We start from the raw sequence: 21,797 nt of genomic DNA, 5'->3' as shown, positions 1-21,797 counted from the left end.
TGTTTATTCGTACTGATCAGCAGGGTGATATAGCTTGACCGATAGGCGCTGAGGGCAAAAAGGAGAGAGGAGGGGCTTGACAGCGATCGACAAACTGTGTCACCTCGATAAGCTGTTGCGTTTACAACATTTGTTTGTTCACAAACATTTTCTCACAGAAGCATCTCTTTTCTATGTTTTGCAAGTTTTGACGCTGTACTCGCTGCGTTAAAATTGTCTAGTACAACTTGGGCTCCAAAACTAGTTTGTTAATGCCTGTCTTTCTGGAAGTGGGATGGTGTCCCAGTAGCAGCGGCTGCATTGCGATGTAGGTGAAAAAGAAAGCATGCCCGAGTGCTTTGCGATATCAGTGCACGTTAAAGAACCCACACATGGCAGACTCCGAAGGATCCCACCTTCCACTGCACGTACCACCCCTCATAGCCCCCGCGAGTGTCTTTGCAACATTACGCTTCAAGTGCCACATGTTTTGCCGTTTGGTGAGCTAGTCCGGTAGATGCATATTTTAAAGCGTAGTCAATGCGCTTGCATGAGAGTGTTGTCACACTTTGTGGTTTCGCCTGCTGCTTATTGTATATTTAGGGACACTAGTTATGGTATATTAGCATGATTCTATGCTTGAGTTCATGACACCGCAACATTTGTTTGTACAGTCTGCCGCAGATCCGTGGTTACTGCGCAGCTGTATGCTAAGCTTTTCTTTTTTCTTTCAAAGTTCTTCTCATTGCCTCCTGCTTTTTGCACGACCATAGCTTTCGCGGCGTCCGCATTTGTAGAAACAGATTCTTGGATTTCTATCCACTGTTCGGCAAATATGTTAATCGAAATGACACACCATAACTGCTCGCCCTCGACAAGCACACAACGTACCCACCTATATAACCAAGCGAACGCTTCTGTCCCTTACTCTAGCGCAAGGAGCCTAACTTGCCTAACATAAGGCTACTCAAATAAGAGTTTTATGGCGCGCCTCGGTGAAAACATCTGCTTACTGCTTGAACTGTGCTGTTCATAGCGTGTGCCTTCGGGACACCTCGAAGAGCGGAACTCGTGCCTTCACGCAGCCATTGTGCGCACGCGCGCGCGCGCTCTTCTCTGCCCCGCGTTACATAATCGTGTGCCCTGAAGCGGCAGGCAGCGCGTGTCTCGCGAATGGGGTCGCCTGAAGCGTGAAGCCCAGGGCGGAACATGTTTTCTACGCTTTCTCGGTGGCCGTGCTTCCTCGCTCTCGATGCTCGGCGCACCCGTCCGTTCATGCCCATCCGAAATGACGTCGGTATGCAATCTCTGCTGCGACCTCTTTCATTCATTCTGTATAGTCGCCGGGCATCAAGCCCGTACGAACGATGAGCTTAAAAAGATTCAGTACGCGAAAGCCACATCTCTTTAGCTTCGTCAAAACAAGGGTAGGGACCGGCAGTGGACGAGACCGTCCGCACGCGACGGTGGCGCCTCGAGCCTCAGGTGGGCTGTTTTCGCGGTCACATTCATCCACGACACCAGAAGCAGCACCAACATAATCAGGCGTTCTCGCACTTTCTTCAGAGGCAGGTGCAGCTTCTATGCCAGTCGATATTATCACAGGAACACCTTAGCGCGCGATCATGCTCTCCTGTTCTTGCAAATGACAACGGTATACCTAGGCAGTCATTCAATGTCCCTAAACCTATAATAAGAGAATAATCACTAATTGGCGTACACTCAAGTGCAGGCATACGCCTACAAAGGACAACTATACAGCGTCCACAGATGCTGCATAGCCCTATAAAGTTTTGAGCACTAATTTTTCTTCAGCTACAGAATCTCTGTGTAAGCTGTATAACTTTCCCCTGCGACTGCACGAATGCGTTTTGCTGAGCGCTAATGAGTAATTACTCTCTGATTTTAAATCTGCTACACTTCGGGGGATTCCCTCAACCACTGGCTTTCATTACTGCTTCTACGTAGACGAAATTATCCTGTAGTTTGAAACTGAGATCGAAGAAGCACTCCGAGTAATCGTACACACCACAGTGGATCCGGATTTCAGCTTTTGGCGGAAACATTCAACCTTAAGGGAGCAAGCAAAGCACGAAACGAATGACGAATCTTTATAGCCTACTCAGCCCAACAAACAACGACGATGTCGAAGCTAACATTCTACAGTGTACTCGGATTGATCACAGAACACAGCATCCACGCGAGCACAACCCTTCTACATTATTCGAAAGAACGCTGATTTCTCGCACACTTATTCCACGCATCCTCAACAAAAGCGTGCACTTGAGCAGAACAGGCGACGCAGCTCGCCACATAACGGCACGTGCGAAGCATGATGTCATATTATTTGCATCGAATTTCTGCACGATTGTAGAGGAACAGTCGATAGAGCATCAGATAAAATTTTTCTTCGGCGTAATGTTATGTCTGCTTTTGTTTAAGATTTGCCTAGCCCTACGGAGCAATTTATGTCACCAATGACGTCTTGCTAGCAGCCTTAGCGGCAATATTTGAGCCTGTCCTCTGTTTGCTCATCGAGCAGGCACCCCGTCCTGCGTTTGTTGTACCCTACATGAACAGAACTTAGAGCGAGGCGCAAAGTGATGACTTCTTGAGTTGAGAGCAAAACATAATTTGGAGTTCGAAATAAATATACAAATTAAAGGTTAGGGAGGAGGGGAAAACAATAGGGGAAGAATTCTAGACTACCAACGTTATTGACCACAGCCAAAGGACAGCCCAGCTGCCGAGACCATTTGTTGTTGTTTTGAACGCCTTTTGGTGCATTCATCCTCTCGTCCACTCTCCCAATGATGGAATCTGCGCTGCCTGGGGGACGCATGTATAGGATACGTGAGAGATGAGAGCAAGTTAGTAGTGACATTGAATGGTAGACTGAGAACGGAGATCATTTGGTTGAATGTGATGTCAATATGATTTGTGAGATTTGTGCTATTAAGATGAATAATATATTTCTTACTAGTTTGAGCCTCTAGAGGTTTTTGTGCCACCATCCTTTCGAGGGGTGAAGGCTAAGTTCATCATATGATTCTTCCATTATTTCCTTGATCATGTCCGCAAGTATTTATAATGTGTATTATCTTGTTTCGTATTAACAATGTTGCTCCCCACTTTCTTGGATAATTTGCCTTTGAAATGCTTCGTCTTTAACAATCTGAAAGAAAGCGGTTGAAATCTATTATATGTTTAGCACAACTGCACTGTACAGGCATTCTGCATCCGCCAGGCGCTCCCCACTATCGGCTAGAGTCACTGGAAAATTTAAAAAATCGGCTATCGTGAAGCGCCACCACGTAGCCACTTTTGCGTTAGTAAGTATAGTATAGTAAGTAAGTATATGCATAGCTAGCTGACGATGTCCAGTGGATGTGCCCATTGATATGTCTGTTGACCATGTGTGCTCAATGATGTTTCCGAAAAGCAACTAATATTAATATCGCAATTTCTAGTTTAGGAATCTTTAGAAAAATATACTTCTTACCTGATAGAAACTGCTCCGTTCCACTACAGCAAAGAAATTTCCCGTTTCTGTGCGCCTCTGATTTTCGGGAGCCAGAAAATATTCCTACAAGAGCACTTGGAAGCTTTTTTTTTATCTCGTTAGCTGGCAAACATCTGCGTTACAGCACTCCTATAGAATATATTTTTGTAGCAAGACTCTGGTGATAAGGCCTCATGCGCTGGCGAACCACTCAGGGGACATAACCGACGGTGTGGTTCAGCGCTCATCGATCCTTAATTAGTGTTCCATCGATTTCATGAGAAATTTCAATAGCGGGAATACTGACCTCAATTCTAAAGCACTGCAGACTCAGTTTACTAAACTGCGAGCTGCTCAGTTCAGGAAGTTAGAAGCACCATCGCCAGGCTCCTAAGTCCTGAAGACTAGAGTGAGAATAGCTGCGCCGGAGTACCAGGGCTCGATCCACACTGCCGACGGCTGCTTCTCGATGAAGGCGAAAGAAAGAGGCACCCGTGGGCTGTGCGATGTCAGTGCATGTTAGGATCCCGGTCGAAATTACTAAGGAGCCCTCCACTACGGCTTCTGTTTCTCTCTATCCCCTCGCACTCCCACCTTCATCCCTTCTCCTTCGGCACCGTTCAGGTGTCCACAGAAAAATGTACTGCGCCCTTCGTTTTGTGTACATTAATCATTTGGTCCGCAGTTCTTTGCGCTTATCATTTTACTTAGTAAAGCAACGCGTACTGGCGTCGAAGCTATACAATTAAGCTTTTTTGTGTGCCTGACATTTCCGCAGAAGACTGGTGATATCCAGTGCAGCAGCGTCGCTGAAAAGAAAATTGTCACGCTGCTTCCGTTCATCGTGTTTTGAAGTACGGCTTCTTTGTCCACATAGAATGGCGGAATCCCCCTGAGCCTTATAACTAAACTGAACTAGACTTTGTGTTGAGTGCTGCTACGGAATAAAACCTAAAAATGAGAACTGAGTGCCAAGTTTTCTAAAACTGGTCTACAACTCATACCAGTAATATAAAAGACCTACGTTGTCCGAGAACAGCAGCTAACGTGGCATAATAATAATCAATCAATCAATCAATCAATCAATCAATCAATCAATCAATCAATCAATCAATCAATCAATCAATCAATCAATCAATCAATCAATCAATCAATCAATCAATCAATCAATCAATCTTTATTTAATGTGCGCAGGAACAACCATGTGGTCTTTGTGCTGCAGCACAAATAAAAAAAAAGGAAACAAAAATGAAAAAGCACAAACATGTTTACACACACAGAGAGAACACAAAGAAAGAAATAAATAATACATGAAATGAAACTGAGACGAAAAGTATCACGGAAAGTAAGAAAACAATGAGTAGCATCACAAATATACACAGTGAGAGAATTTTTTAGCACACCAGGAAATAAAGAAAAAAAAAAAGAACGATAGATAGAAGAGAGAGAAAAAAACAACAACAACAAATAACTGACATTGATTATAGTAATATAGAAATATACATAAAATAAACAACCATTCCAGGCGCAACAAGTGCATGGTACTTAAAACACAGGCTAGAAATACAGAATAATACAATAAAGAAGTAAAATTGAACAAGGGACAGTAAGATTCGAATATAAAGTTTAAAGTTGAAATATAAGTAAGAAACGGATAAAAAGTAGTTCACGACACAGACAGCATTGAACACGAGAAAAAGCAAAAAGTGAAATAAATACAATTTAAGGCTAGAAAGTGGGAGTTATATGTGATAAAGTACTATTTATAATACAACGCTACGAACATCCAATGTAAATGAACAGAGCGAGTTTTGGAAGATGTCAAGGTGAGGACAAAAAGAGTTAAATAACCACTGCATCCTGTCCAGAGGGGAGTGGGAATGAAGAGGAGAAACCTGAAATGGTCTGAATTCCCTCATGCTCTTTCGCGGAACGCGCAATAGGATGTACTCTAAGAGCTGAGGGCACATAATGTGGCCATGAAGGAGTTTGTACAGAAATATGATATCAAGTCTGATACGACGGCAGTGAAGGGAAGGAAGATTCAGTTGGGCGCTCCTGGTGGAGCGAGAGGGGGAAGTTGCGCAAGGAAAGCGATAATGAAATATCCGTAAAATTTTTTTTTGTACTCTGTCAACCTTGTCCAAGTTCGATTTGCAAGTGCCATTCCAAACAACCGACACATACTCCAAGACCGGCAGGCATATGGACAGGTACAGTTTTAGGAACGGAAGTGGAGTATGGAACTCTCTCGAAAGTCTGCAAACGAATCCGAGTGTGCGCATAGCCCGCTGAGCAATGCGTTTAGTGTGAGAGGAGAAGCTGAGGGTGCGGTCAAAAAGTACACCAAGGTCCTTAATTTCATCAACCCTATCCAACAGCACAGAATTCACAGAATAATGGTAGAGAAAGCTATGTGTTTTACGAGTAAAGGACACAACCCTAGTTTTCGAAGAATTGAGGGTAAGTCGATTCATCGCACACCAATCAGAAAAAGCAGATATGTCCGATTGCAACAACACGCAATCTTGAAAAGAATGTATTACCTTGAATATTTTTATATCATCAGCATAAAGAAGAAACGAGGAGTTCTTTATCGCCGAGGAAACATCATTAATAAAAACGGAGAAGAGAAGCGGGCCTAGTACTGAACCTTGAGGAACTCCACTCGTTGCAGGGTAAACGAAAGAAGTCTGTCCATTGACACTGACAAAGCAGAAGCGATCAAGGAGATAGTTGCGTAGGAGGGCTACGAGAGAGACTTCAACGCCAGAGAGTAGAAGTTTTTCAAGAAGTAGTGAGTGAGTAACAACGTCGAAAGCTTTGCTCATATCACAGTACACAGTGTCAACCTGACCCCTCTGAAGGACTGCTGCAGAGGCATACGTCATAAACGTGACTAGGTTGGTAGAAGTAGAGCGACCCGACATGAAGCCTTGTTGATTCGGTACTATGATATGTTTGAGATGGAAGGAAAGTACGCTGTGCAAAGCTAATTCGAAAAGCTTAGAGGTTGCACATAGAAGAGAAATCGGTCGATAATTGGAAACATCAGATTTGTTTCCAGACTTGAAGACAGGAAACACGCGTGCCATTTTCCACACGCGAGGAAAGGCAGCATTTTTTAAACAGTTATTAAATATGGCAGTCAGTACTGGTACGAAGATATAACTGAAGGCTTTTATTATGGCAGCTGGAATGCCATCAGGTCCAGGAGACAAAGATGGTCTCAGACGCTTAAGACTCTCAGTTATCAACTCCTCGTCAAAGAGAATGGAATTAGATAGTGCACCAGATGGGAGGCAAACGGAATCACAATGTGGATGTTTGTAAACGGAGGAAAAATGTTGTGCAAAACTGTCGGCAACATCCCGAATTTCCGAACCCTGAGAATCAACAAAGCTGATACTTAAATCTGATTTAATGGAACGCTTGCGAACGTAACGCCAGAACTGACTAGGACGATTTGAGGCATTCCTCTCTAAAGACTCAAGATAGGAGTCGTAGTCCCGCTTGTATAAGCGTTTGCAAAGAGAACGCACACGGCGAAACTCATCTGCCCAATTGTGAAACCCAGGGCGTTTCGCTTTACGATGGGCCCGTTCCTTGAGCTTTAACGCCGTTATTAGTTCCCTTGAAAACCAGGAAGGGAACTTCCTACGCGTAGGAGTATGCAAAGGTATGTACCCACGCATACCATCAAGAACTATTTCTGTAAAGCGACTGACTTGTCCATCTGAATCATTAATGTCATTTAAAAGGGACCAGTCGACGGAAGAGAAGAAATTGAAAAGACCGACATAATCACCACGTGCATACGCGAAACGGGTCGAATTCCCCACCCGATCTGAATTAGTAGAAGGTGAGGCAGAGACAGCAGTAGTAACTAGAAGCGGAGGGTGAAATTTGTCACAGCGAGTCAGCGGTATGTCTGAACTCGAGACTCGAACACTTTCAAAATTCGATAGACAGATGTCAAGAATATTACCGCAACAGTTTTCAATGAAATTGTGTTGTTGCAAAGAGTTAAAGGCTATAAAATCAAGTAGAGCGTTACACTTACTTAATATGTAGTGATTGTTGTGAGAAGAAATAAGTGAGTTCCAGTTGATACCAGGAGTATTAAAATCACCTAAAATAAGAAGTTTGTGTTTGCTATGACGGGTTATAACATGTTCGATTGAGAGCAGAACATCATCATAGGCTGAAGGAGGTAGATTCGGAGGAATGTAGAAAGCTGCAAGTAAAAGTTTTTCATGTCGATTTAAAGTGAGCTCGAGCCACACACATTCTTCAACAGTTTCCAGATCGGAACGTCGAACACACTTCACAAAACTGTCAATAGCAATGAGCACTCCACCTCCTCTTGATTTGGGACCTGTTTCAGGGCGGTCGCTACGAAAAACAGAGTAATTATTTGGAAAGAAATCATTGGAAGGAATATCACTTGACAGCCAGGTTTCGGTAACCACAACAGCGGTATAACAAGAGGACAAGACGCTAGAAAAAAATTCTGATCCCTTAGTCCGAAGACCTCGGGCGTTTTGATAATAGATATCCAAATTAGGGGCCACTGCAATTTTGCGTCAGTTCAGAGGGATGAAGCATATCGTCGTAAAGCTTCCCACGAAAGTCCTTGTATATGCAACCCATCGGCCACATCGAAGGCTCAACAAGCTTACTGTAGGATTCTTCATCAACTTCAATATGGAAGGACGAGTAGGAGTCGTACCTTGTTTTCAGCTGCCGGCAGGAAATGGGAGCAATATTCACTGATTTTAGATGGTTGGTAAGGTCTACCGATGTAGTATTGGGACTGAGTTTAGAGACGAAAATAGTCTTCGGACGCTTCTTTTGGTAAATGGCAACGTTAAGGACAGATGAGCTCGATGCGCCAATAATGGCTCGACTTCGGTGCTTCTTCATCGCACTGGGTGAGTTAACCGCACGAGGAGGAGCAGAGGCAGAAGATGAACAGGTAATATCTCCAGGAGTCATCCCTCGATGAAGAGCGGCGGAGTAGTCCACAGATGGCTGCTCCTCACGGGTAGGATTGCCCACGGAGACAACGAGAGGACGCTCGACGAGAGGACGCTCACACTGCGAAGCAGCGCACCGCACAAGCTCCTGGCGTAGGCCGTGAACATCGGCACGTAGAGAGGCGATAACCTCGGCTTGTTGTACGAAAGCCCGCGAGTTCTCTACACGAAGGCGCTCGTTCTCTTCCCGTAGCTGGGCAACCTCATCGCTCAGAAAAGAGATTCCCTCAAGCGCGTCGAGGAGGAGAGCCCGTAGCGAGGCAAACTCACCGCCATGTTCGCCGGTCGCGGCTGAAGGGGGAAAACCGGTCGGGTGGCTGGGCAGGAGCGGGGCACCAGGGACTCTTGCACCACCGTCGCTAAGCCTAACACCGTCAGACGACGACGACGCACACAAATTACACAAGAATGGCCGAGAGCCGGACTTCAGAAGTTGCAGCTCGTCATCCGCCCAGGTGACGCACTTCGTGTGAACACGTTTCGCACAGTCGGCACATCGTAAAAACTGCTGCTTGCCAAAAAACGGGCGGGAGCACAGCGCACATGCGTCCTTACTGGGCGCCATCTTGGAAAAAAATAATAATAATAATAATCATCATCCTCAGCATCAGCCTGACTATGCCCACTAGAGGGCGAAGGTCTCTCCCACACTTCTCTAATTACCCGGTTCTGTACTACCTTCATCCACTTGACCCCTGCGAACTTCTTAACTTAATCCGCCCACCTAACTTGCTGCCGCCCTCTGCTACGCTTTCCTTCCCTTGGAATTTAGTTTGTTGCCCTAAGCGACCATCGGTTATCCTCTCTTCGCACTACATGTCCTGCCCCATGTGTATCTCTTCTTCTTCTTAACTTCCGCTAGAATGTCGGTAACATGAGTAATTTCTCTGACCCACTCTGCACGCTTCCTATCTCTTAATGTTACCCCTACCATTTTTCGTTCCATAGCCCTCTGCGTTGTCCTCAACTTAAGTAGAACCCTCTTGGTTAGCCTCCACGTTTCAGCCCCATAGGTGAGTACAGGTAAGATGCAACAATTCTATATTTTCCTCTTGAGCGATATCGGTAAGCTGCTAGTCATAATCTGCAACTGCTTACCAAATGCGCTCCATCCCAATCTTATTATTCTTGTTATTTCCTTTTCATGGTCCGGATCTGCGGCTACTACCTGTCCTAAGTAGACATATTCGCCTATTACTTCCAGTACTTCGCTACCTAATGTAAACTGCTGTTCCTTACCGAGGCTGTTGAACATTACCTTAGTCTTCTGCAAATTGATTTTCAAGCCTACCTTTTTACTTTTCCTGTCTAGGTCATCAATCATTATTTGCAGTTCATCCCCCGAGTTGCTTAGCAAGGCAATGTCATCAGCAAATCGCAGATTACTGAGGTATTTTTCATCTACCCTTATCCCTAACTGCTCCCATTCCAAGTCTCTGAATACTTCCTTTAAGCAAGCTGTGAATAGTACTGGGGAGATTGTGTCTCCTTGCCTAACACCTTTCTTTATGGGAATTTGGTTGCTTTCTTTATGCAGAACTGTGGTTGCTGTGCAGCCACTATATATATCTTCCAGCACTTTCACGTACGGCTCGTCTACCCCCTGGTTTCGCAATGTTGCATAATATTCCTCCACTAATGCTCGAAACTTGTAGCGACTGCGCAGGCTGATAGGCGTAATTTGCGCCAGACACCAGTACATCAAGCTGGACTTCTCACCTATTTTGTAAAGTGAAAGCAGCTTACCAAGAGTTGATACATCATGGAGCCAGAAACAGGGTGTGCCATATAAATTGGCACTTTAGAAAAAATCTAGCCAGGACATATCCGCTGCTTCCGTCACGCTATATAGATGACGCTATGCGAAGTAGCTATTGTAGATGCGGAGTCATAGAGAAATCAACTGAACAGTTTCCACAGAATGCAATACCAGAGGCGGAAGAACACATGTATTCGTTCATGCGGACCGGTAAGCTCTACCAGGAAACCGTTTAGTGTTGAAGCCCTGAGTTACATGACATTAAATTGAACAGAGACAAAGAACCTGACAGCCCCTGACGCGCTATGCCGATGAGAGCACAGGCGCGCTTTTACAATACAGAATTCTAGCTTGTCTTCTCTTGAATAAGCATAGACAGATTCAATCACAAATCTGTGGTGCTCGATAAACGCCAGGGATGAGTTTGGCTTGTCCTGCAGTCATATGCCCAAACATTTTACCAGAGGCGCTGCCGTTGCATCTTTCAGTCTCTTGTTCATCTGTAATTTGCTCGGACAAGACTGCACGCATACAGAGGAAAAAAAAAAAAAAGAACGTAGTCTTTTATTCTCACCAGCCAGGAGCCAATTGATTAAAAAGAAAAACACCGTTCGGTGGGATTCATGGCTGATTCGCGAGGGCAAGAGAAGGCGTTCGCAAATTCGGGAAAGTTCTTGAACAGCTCGTTGCAGTCGATCGAGCCTGGTCGCTGCAAGGTGCGCGCTCGGCACATCATGCGGCACACGGTCAGGAAGAACACCGTTTTCTCGGTGTGCTTATCGCTAATCGGACGACGTCGCTCCAGCGATTCGGTGGCCTCGTCCTCAACGAAAGCCGCGTAGGCGATGTTTAGTGCTGCAAAATAGGTGGCGCGCGTGTCGTTCTTTTGTACGGTAAAACAGCGAGACGCCTTCTTGCCCTCGGTCGTTGAGTTAGTGAGCGTAGCGCTTGCGTTGGACACGATGGCGAGCGCCTCCGAGTCCAGGGCCTTAAGTGCCTCCGCCACGAACAGGAAGCCCAGACCACCGTAGAACATCGCCGGCGTTCCGTGAGGATAGTACAAGGGGTGCGCCAGCGCGCTGGCGCCGACTGCGATCTCGTTCAAAATTGCGTCGTAGGCGACGGGCGACGACGACAGCAGCCGGTGCAAGCCGGTGGTTTCGCGGCGGAAAACGAAGTCCGTGGTGCGCTGCAGGCAACGATGAGACTCGATCCAGTACTGCACGAATGAATCCTTATTTGTCGGGTAACAGCTGTACATCTTCTCGGATTCTTCTTCATTGAAGTACCTTCCCGGTGGCCAAGACTGTATCTGCATAGACTGGAACCTGGTCAGGGCAGAACGCTTGACCTCGTACTCCAGCTGTGAGGCGTTGATGGCCGACACGAGCCTCTCCATGAGCCCGCCAAGGGCGAAGTTGAGCCGGGTGGTATCGGCAGGCGTGATAGTCAGCTTGATATGCACAGCAGCGACCAGGGGCCTGTACACTTCCTCCACGTATAAAGTGCAGTATACGGGCACGTAGGCCGAAGAGTAAGCCTTGCCCCAGTGGACGATCTGCAGGGGTCTTCTCTCCAGCACCAAAAAGTAAAACTGGATAAACTGCCAGGATAGGTGGTAAACAAGCTGCTCGTCGCTGTACTTGTCGAAAAGCAGGCCAATAGCGTCGAGCAACGTGCCGTCGCCTACAACACGGTCGCCGAAGGAAAACAGTTCCCCTGTGGGAAGGTGCGTCGTTAGTTTCTCTAGCCAGTCCGACGCCGTGATCCGTCCTGTCAGGTTCAGTGTGCTGTCCGGAGAAACGACAGTGACCAACCGGCGTTTTTTCTTCCTAAAGTCAGTGAGAACAGTGATTATGTCCGTCTGTTCACTGGCGCTAGCTGTTATCTGTGACACAGGAGGAACTGACGTATTATTGTAGAGAGCTACGTAATGAGTCATCCAATAATCCACGTAGCTGCCCCGTTCCATCACATATCGGTGGTTCATGGCGAACAGCGACAAAGCGTCGGCGTCACCGGCCACGATATAAATCTTCCTGTGTTTTTTGTGTGATATTTTAACCCGGAATCTCAACCAAAAGGTCACCTGCCAGTTGAAGGCTAAGTTCACAAGCAGTCCCAGCGCATTTACGCCTGATTTCCCGGGCCACGTGAGGTTCAACTCTGTCATGAAGGTCGTGAAGTGGGTTGCATCGAGAAACGTGGCTGCTTCTCGGTCTTTCGCACAGGCTTCGTACATCTCTAAAGGTTTTTCGGCTATTTTGATCGGGTCTGCTCCACGACGTAGGAGGGGCAGAAAGTTATCCACCCAGTTGACAGCCACGTGTCGGAGCGCTGTAGCGCCCAGTTCAGCGTACGTCTGCGATGGTTTCCAGGCGGCGCAGATGTGGCTGTTCAAGTCCGCGCAAGGACTGAAGGTATTATTGATGTTGTAGTCGAGGAAGAGCGCGTGTAGCCGGCAATCGTCCGTGGAGCATACCAACTGCCTCGGCCGATTACGGGGCGCAGCAATGAAGAAGTAGAGGGCCGTCAACGTCACTACCGCGGCCAAGACTGCGCATGCAGCAAGGCAAGCGCACTGCACCGTGGACAATGCGGCGTCGTCTTGGTCCGTGCCCCCTTGCAATGCTCCCTTGTCCTGTGTGACGCATAAGAAAAAACAAATTTTTGGCTTTGAACGCCCCGGTTCTTCGGGTTTGTGACCACGAGACCTCTACTTTAAGACTCGTCGTAGGTGGTGTGTACCCTGCACACCAGTCGTTTCAAAATAGTCGGTCGTTAATTTTTAAAAATAAGCTTTTTGAGATACGAAGAAGGCTCCTGCAGCGCTATTGTATCAGTGCTAGAGGAGAAAAATGTGAACTTTTTTTTTTGGTTTGGGGGTTTAACGTCACAAAGCGATTCAGGTTATGGGAGACGCCGTAGAGGAGGACTCCAGAAATGTTCGACCACCTGGAGTTCTTTAACGTGCACTGACATCGCACAGCTGCACACGGGCGCCTTGCTTTTTGCCTCTACCGAAAAGCGGCCATCGAGGCATAGAATTCGATCCCGCATCCTTGGGCACAGTAGTGGAGCGCCCTAACAATTGCACCACTCCGGCGGGAAAAATGTTAACTAGTGCGATGGTTGCCTATAGTTTCTGATAATTACCCTTCAATGGATTAGTTAGGCGTCTAGTTGCAACCAGATGTTTGTAGCTGGTCATTATTTAGAACCAAAGCAGATTTTGTAATTCTGAAAACGCTATTACCCTTGCCACTGCGGGTCAACAAGCATTGGCTATCTCGCGCGAAAGGGCGAACACTTCCTAAAGACCCAAGCAGCTGCCCAGCGTGGTTAGTCAATGGCGCAAGTTTCAACTGAACTTCTTTATCCTGTGTGGGTTGGAACAACATGGATAATCACCAGGAGGCAGGACGGAGAAGTAACGGGGCATTGGCGCCAAATTTACTGATGGCAGGAGAGGCGGCAAGAGAAGCTTGCTTTGACAGATTTTTTTGGGAAGCGCGTGTCTTCTGGCGTGGTAAAGCAACATTTGTTGGGCCACAATTTCGAGGGTTCTCGCGGTTTAGAAATTCTAAAAACGAATATGGCTATTAATAAGGGCTAGATACAAATCCCCCATTGGGTCTAGATACCTGCTTAAGCGATGGAAATGCGCAAGTAAAGACACGAACAAAAAGAGCACAAGGACAGGGCGCATTTCCATTGCTTAAGAATGTACGACCGACTCACCAAACAACGTGCACTCTTAAAAACTAGATGCCCAATTGAAGCAGTTTGAAAAGTCAAATTATAAGTAATTATTTGAACAGCTTATTACTAGTTAACATTATAACTAACTTTGAGGCAAGCTAAATATCCTTTATTAATTTCAGCTCTGCTATTCCTCCCTCGCCACATAGCGCTAAGCAGACAAGGCCGCAGCGAGACATAAAGGACGGGCGCTAACTTACAACTGAACATTTGGAAGAAACCAGGAAATATAAAGACTTTCTTAACAATGAAGAGGAGGAGATATAAAGGCATTGGAATACGGGAAGCAATCAAACAGCATTATCGTGTAACAACAATCACAGATTGACAGAAATTGCATTTCTTTGTCGGATTTATGTTTGCTAATCTGTGAATGTTGTTCGACGATAACGCTATTTAATTGCTTCCTGTATTCCAATTCCTTTGTATCTCCTCTTCTTCATTGTTAAGGAAGTGCTTATATTGCCTGCTTTCTTGCAATAAAAGTTCAGTTGTAAGTTAGCGCCCGTCCTTATGCCTCGCTGTGTGTTTAGCGCTATGTGGCAAGTGAAACGTCACCAACTCGCCCAAGCTTCCATTCTGGTATTCCTCAAATCGCTTCTTAATGCAGATTGAAGATGAGTTCAGTTTTTCATCTTCGTTCAAAACATTTGTCGATTCTGTTGCATTTCATGCACCAGCATTTCGCGGCGAGTTAGGCTGAAGAAGGCAACACTGACCGCGCCTAGCACGTGCCTCTTGTACTGCCTACTGGCGTCCGTTGTTATATTGTGCAAATGCCGAATGCAACATTATGAATTTGGTATCGATGCTGGCTGTTGTGCGGGACATCGCAGCATCGAGCACGAGTTTCTTCGGGCAGTTGACATTCTCGAGCTAGAAAACATGCAACATCTCAATCAACTTTCTATATGCACGCTGCTTGCGTTGGCTGGGGAACAAGTACTTATACTGCTCCCATCCATATTTTGGGGTACTGTCATTGGGTTGGTAATACTAATATCGGCGCGCGCCTTTAGGAAACCGTGTGACGACGAAGGCTGGCTCAGCCTGATGGGCTCCCATGATCGGCTTCCCGAATAACCTAGGCGGTCGATCGCAAAGAATTTGTGCGAATGCGCATATTCATTCCCTTCAAACCCTTTTTGGCACCACGAAGGCGTGCTGACTGTTGCAACGAATAAAATTCAGTTCATAATTAAGTATGGTGGGTGGGCTAGCGGTATTGGGGTGCCATTTCTGGGCAGCGCCCGCACTACATGTGGAATTACGTGCGACCCTCTCCTAATTACAGTGTATACCTCGACAGTTCAACTGCCGCATCTAAGAGTTCGCGGTCCTGTTAAAGCTAATCCACAGTATTTAAATCGATTTTTCAAACAAAGTAAACTCTAATGAATGGGCTGTAGTAGAATTACACTGTTTGCCCGCAATTAAATGAATGACGCGACCAACAGTCTCCGCCGAGCTATAAACCTCATTCAGTGGCTGCGTTCCGCCGCTGTGAACAACACTGAAGTTGATGCGCCTATAGTGAGAAATAGGCGCTCATCTGGTCACTATATCTCGATGAAAAGAATTTCGACATGGCAGGGTACAGAACAGTGCAGTACGTCAAATCATGTCGATGCATTACAAATCAGATGCGCGTGGCCGATTTCGGTTTGCGACGATGGATGCGGTACCATTCGACTGCCAGCTTGAGCTATTTCAATGTAGGCGATTAGCGCATTAGGACCAGGCCTTGGATGGCACAGAGCGCCTTTAAGATGCTTAAACCATTCATCTGCTATACTTATTAAACAGCGTAGAAACAAATCCATGAGCTGCTACCGGAAACGCTTGCAGCAAGCACGCACGCCAATATTAATTCGCTTTTTGCTCGTGTTTAACGCAGATAAATGCGATTCTCGCTGCTTTCTATCTTTCACAACAAAACCAGGCGTGCATTAAGCGCTGCTGTGTGCATCTAGCAATGGGGTAATTCTAAACCAGTGTGACGGAAGAATAAACACTCTACTTGTACGTGTTACCCGCCAGACAACACACGACCAAAACATAAAATGCACCAACCAGCACTAACAAGCCGAATAACACCAACTGCGCATTTCATATTAAATTTTTTTAGTCCCGCTCGGTCTCGCAGCAAGAGGAGTCACGTGATGCCCTGTGTGGTATCGCGAGCTGAAAGGCATGTTGACGCAGGCCCCACGTGCTGCAAATTCTGTCCGCTTTTAAAGCAATTCGCAGTGGTTTCGAATAGTAGGGTCTCTTACTAGGTTTCCAACTTTGTACGAATGCCTAAGCTTAACTCGCATTCAGTTTGCATTCGACGCTGGCACCCATATGACCGCTCTATAAATGCATGCAAACAAGTGCGCACAGCCGGAAGAAGCAGGTATCCGCTGTTACACCTGCCGTTCATCACATTTATTTTCCACTACGGGTGTATTGGGGGAGTCCAGTTGTACTCTCTTGAACGCTTTAATTTATATTTGCTGTCGGTTTAAATCACACCGTACAAGAGCGGTACGGACCATTGCTCATTTTTCATTGTACTCCCAGGGTAGCCCCAACTTGCAAAATGTTCGTGTCTTCGGCACGACGTACCCCCGCAAAAATATATGCTTTTAGCGCAACGAAAGTAAATGCAGGCGGAGGGAAAATTGGGGGACACTGAAGCGCCGTCTTTAAGGTTATGGAACGATAATGTTAACTGCTCCCTTTGAGGATCATCGTTCACGTACACTTTGGTGCCGTTTATGAGTAATTCTTTAATTTATCACACACATCCTAGTAAGTACACAGCTTTAAAGTACCACAATATTCTAAAAGAGCACCCCGTAGATATAAAACCTCGCTCAACCAAGCCGTAGGAACGTGCCTAAATCGAAATCCAAAAGTCCTGAATGGCTGGATTCTGATTTCACCCTCGCAACTCAAAGACGAAGCCCGAGTTGGCAGCGCTTGCCCACTCGGTCATGTAACGTGGTCTCGTGACGTCATGCAAGCCTGAGTACCACTCTGTGTATGGCCGTGTCACCTGCCACCTACCGCCAGCCGGAGTCATGCCTGCGATTTTTCGCTCACAACGCCGGTGCAGAAATGTCTGGGGAACGGCTAGTTGTCGAACTTGTCACATTTCCGGAGATAATATAATACCGCAACATCCCGGCAACCACAGCTCGGCAGCGCCTAATCACACGATTACGGCACCACTATCCCGGGTCTATTTCTCTGACCCGACGGGTGGCTCAGTGGTTAGGGCGCTTGACTACATCGCCCAAGGATGCGGAATGGAATGCTGGCCTCGGCGGTTGCTTTTCGGTCGAGGCAAAAAGCAAGGCGCCCGTGGGCTGTGCGATGTCAGTGCACGTTAAGGAACCCCAAGTGGTCGAAATTTCCGGAGTCCTCCACTACGGCATCTCTCGTAGCCTGAGTTGCTTTGGGACGTTAAACCCCCTCAAAACTAACTCTTTCCCTGCGGCGTTACGTACGCTAGCCATGTCTGATATGGCGCACTCAAGAGCGCTCAAGTACCCGTTTTTCGCGACCTGGTTGTCCCCTCAGATCGTACACGCAGGTAACGCATTCTTATTAAGGATTTCCAGTGGATAGGTAGAGGGACTTATCCAGTGATAAGGCGTCGTGCGAGACAGTGCGCTAGGCTGTAGGTTGGTAAATGCACGATTTGTCAATGCGAGGATTGACCGCTCTGGGTGGGGTTGCAGTACAAAATAACGTCCCACTTACCGCCGGCTTAATGGTTCCTATGCTCGTCACTGAGTCAAGCCGGTGCCGAGGAAGTGCAGCTTGCTGCGGCGGCGTAGCCTTGATCCCTTTCGGCAAGAAGAATTTTCTCCTGAAAGCCGCCCGGCTGAGTCGCTCCCTCTTGGGTGGGTGATCGAGGATCATTAACGTATTGTAGAGGTTCTGAAGCTGGTCACGCGTGGGTGTTAACGCTCCTCTGCGCTCCCGGGAGGGGGCCAGCTCCTCCTGGGACTCCGAGCTCGTTGTTGCCGCAGGAAGCGGCGGGGCCACTGGTGTCCTGTGTCCCATTGCATGCCGCATCCGATGGGAAGGCGAATAGTGGAAGGATCGCGTAGAGTTGAAAGCCGTTTGAAGCGTGTGCACCCGACGCTCGGGTGACTCGCGATTCCTCATGTTTATGACACGGCGCTGGCACGACGCAGCTAGCGCTCCTTTGTAATTTCTAAACTTGTCTTCTTGTTTCGGCGCAGGGCTGGTGCCAGATGGAGCTTGAGCAGGCACATCTGCGTCATCAACTTCTTGGTTCGGGGCCAGGCCGTCATGTACTTGTCTGTGCTTCTTATTATCATCGTCGTCTGGAATGATTTCCGGAGCGTGCTCGTGCAGTTTGGCGCGGAGTATGCAAGGTGCTCCGGGCGACGACGAAGAACCGGAGGACGCAATAGTCGTGCCTCGGTTGGGGCAGCCGTCGCTGTTGAGCTGAGTGGCACGTGGGGACTCATCGCGTAGCCACAGATTCGATATGTTTGGGAGCGGCAGTTCTGATGGGAAATCAAAATCTAGGGGAGGTGTTCGATCTCGCCTTTTCATTGTGTTCTGGGAGAGGCGACTTAACTGGTTCTCGGACGACTGGGACGGGTCCTGACGCACAGCCGCCGCTACCTCTGGTGACGGGTCTCGGCATGATTCTGCTTCTGGAGATGCCCGGATGCAGGCCCCGGCTGGTCTCGAGTGACGAGGGATGTCGCTGAGGGGCCGGGTTTCTGGAACGGCACTTGTGCTTTGCTGCTGCCCGGCGACGTCCTCTGGACGCACTGCCATCAGCTGCGCCCTAGTGCTGGACGCTCGGCCTCGGTCCTTGATGCGTCGCGGCTGGCCCGAAGCCTCCTGGGTCGAACCGCCGCCAGCGACTGGCGACGAGGCTTCCTGGTCCATGCCAAATCCGCAGTGGCTCTCGGCGCCCCCGCAGCAGCACGAAGAGCGTGCGTTCTTCTTTTTCTGTTTTGAATGCGCCTTGATCAATCCCCCCTCGTGAGTGTATGCCATGAGCCAAGGAAGAAGAACAGCAAAATGAGGCAAGCGGCACACGATGAAAATCCAGAGCATAAAGAGATTAACTTGGGCTGAGAAAGCGCGCTTCAAGACCTCTTCGCTCAAACGAAAATGTCTTCGTTTGTAGCGAATACTAATTACTATTAAGACACGAGATGCACTATGGGCGCAGCACGAATGCTATATGCATCCTCTGCCTTACCTGCTCGTGTGTGTTGCAGGCAAATTATTCTCTATGCTAAGAAACATTATGAAAAGCGTACGCTGATCGCAGGCGTAAGTCATTTTCTTAATTTTATTACAGTGCTTTATTAGCTTACTGAAGTCTCCAAAGGATAATGATTTTACAAGGAAAATATAAAAGTAATCTCGTGGCAGTTGCGTAGATACTAGTCACCGAGGGTGTTATGTGCGCATAGACTACACGCCCTTAGTACCCCCGCCAGACAGGTTTTATTTGGCTACGATTTTTTGCGCTCAATTCGACACCATTTGTACATTATTCTGCCTGAGAAACTTTTCAGCCTGGCTGTGGCAAGTCTCATTTACCCAGATGACGCTGTTGGTGAAAATTCGACAAAACCTTAAAAGACAGTGGGGCAACGGTCGACTCATTCGAGGGTTCAGAACTTTTCTACAACCAAACAAACACAACTTCGCAGTGAAAAACTGTTGTTCCTCGGCCGCATCTCTAGTGAAGACGGAGTATTCCAGACGAATGACACTCGGCTTTTGTTGTGCAACTTTAGTTGCTCACCATGCGAAATCTATCCCCATTGGTCTGAGGTTGTGCATGGATTATAAAATGTTTGTACACACATTTATGCTCACTAGTGACTGCTTCACGCTGCTGTGGAACATTAAAATAATAATAATAATCAGCCCACTTTGCAGCAAATGCCTTTCCATACGTCTACCACCGCGAATACAAGCCTTCATGAAGCTCAGTCAGCGCTTGCTATCCTTCCTGGTCCTCTAGAACTTTCGGGAGGACGTGGTGAAAAGGAGATTTAAAGAAAAAGGAAATTCATATGAACGTCAGTGACGGGCCTGAGCGCCGTACTGGCCCATCGATGCTTCAGCCCAGGATTCTATACCAGTATCAGTTTCAAAGACTGACGAGGCAACAGGGGACAGAGTTGGAAACAATAAAGAGGAACACCAAGCGCGCAATCACGCCCTTACCAAAACTTACCCCAATCCCTATTCTTCGGGAATTTGCGCAGCTCAGCACACTGACAGAACTCATTGAACAGCGAGAGGTAAAACAAATATGAAGCGAAAATATGTTATACCCCTAGCATCCTTGACCAATGCGGTGAGAGTAAAAACACCGACAATGGCTGATCCCCTCCATGGGAGTTCACGACTATTACGACGAATAAAACGACTAAGCTACGTCGTAAAGATAAGCCGGCGTCTCGCCCTCTAGTTGATGTACTCCCAGGAACCTGTATTGCATACACAGATGCGTCGATTACAAAAAATGGCGGCAGAACAGCAGCTACCAGCCCGACACACGAAGAGCTAAACGTGCATAATGAATACAAAACAGAACATCCGGACCCGCTTGTGATGGAACTTTATGCAATCCGCGATGCTATGAAGGCCATAAGTGAAATCGAGTCCATAACAGAAGCCCACATCTATACAGACTGCTTAGCCGCCATAAAACAACTGGAAAGAGTGACGAAGACACTATGTGTTACCCAGGAGATCTATGCACTTAATAAGGAAACAAAGATACGCATTCAGATAAGACACAAGATAACGCTTCGAATGCTGAGCAGAGAAAAGTTGACAATCTCACACACCAAATTGTAAACACTAATGTACTCCCCGCCGAGCTACCTTTTGATTCCCGCTCCGTTGTCCCCATCCTAGCATCCTCTCTGCGGAAAAGTACACGTGCCCTCATCGTGCCGTGCACTTACCCGCTCCCTAATAACTTAACTATAGACTAAAGGAGGTATCATTTAGAATGGGGCTCTCAAGACATAGGACCGACCACCTGTCCGAAGTGTTCTACATCGGCTACAGAGGTGGATGTTCGCCACCTGCTGTGGACGTGTGAAGGGACGAGGGCGTCAAGGACACGGATTCTCCACGAAGTGTGCAGTTGGCAACGAAGGAGGAGGATTTCTCTAAGTGGCAAACGGACAACACTAAGAGCAAGAGCCTTCTCCGGTTTCTGGAAGAAAACACTTTACATGATTTCATATAATTTGCTAATTATGGCAAGTTTGCAAAATAAAAATAAATATCATTAATCCAAGTCGAAGCCACATAAATTATTTGAGCCAGTTTAGTATTGCCAATACACAGATGATTTAAGGGGCCCTGGTGGCTATGACATTTTTATTATGAGTAAAATCTGATAGTCCGGCGCTTCGTGGCCTTGTTGTTGCTTGTCCGGCGATGGACACAAAAGGTTCTTTCCGCCAGTTTAAATCAAGCTTAAGTTTCGCTAATCTTGAAATCATAGAAATATGACTTAAATTATGACGTAAACGTAAACTTCGCGATTGCTGGGCACGAGAGGTGCAGTCCAGCAACAGCCGAAATGAAAGCTGCTACCGGCCGGACGTTGAAAGCTTCGTCGTTCCGTGTGCAGCAGACATGCTATGGATCTCATTCCCGGTCTTAAAAAAACTTCCCGCTAAAAACGCTGGCCTGCGCTTCAGCGTCCACAGCCTCATAGAGCATCCGATGT

The 21,797-nt window shown here is 47.1% G+C and overlaps 1 protein-coding gene across 1 annotated transcript; it reads right to left on the bottom strand.

The window, feature by feature from the left end:
• Positions 1–10,751: 10,751 nt before the first annotated feature.
• Positions 10,752–19,078, bottom strand: LOC146184258 (uncharacterized). The gene is made up of 2 exons (XM_084608525.1): positions 17,795–19,078; positions 10,752–12,920 (listed from the first exon to the last, which is right to left on the bottom strand). Exons 1-2 carry the CDS (start codon positions 19,076–19,078, stop codon positions 10,872–10,874), a joined length of 3,333 nt encoding a protein of 1,110 aa, XP_084464651.1. The 3' UTR covers positions 10,752–10,871.
• Between the last annotated feature and the right edge of the window lie 2,719 nt (positions 19,079–21,797).

This window comes from Amblyomma maculatum, chromosome 7 (genome assembly GCF_055883805.1).
Source record: "Amblyomma maculatum isolate TAMU_Amacu chromosome 7, ASM5588380v1, whole genome shotgun sequence".
NCBI classification, from domain to species: Eukaryota; Metazoa; Arthropoda; class Arachnida; order Ixodida; family Ixodidae; genus Amblyomma; species Amblyomma maculatum.
The sequence above is the reverse complement of the archived record's forward strand: the minus strand, read 5'-3'. Positions and strand labels throughout refer to the sequence as shown.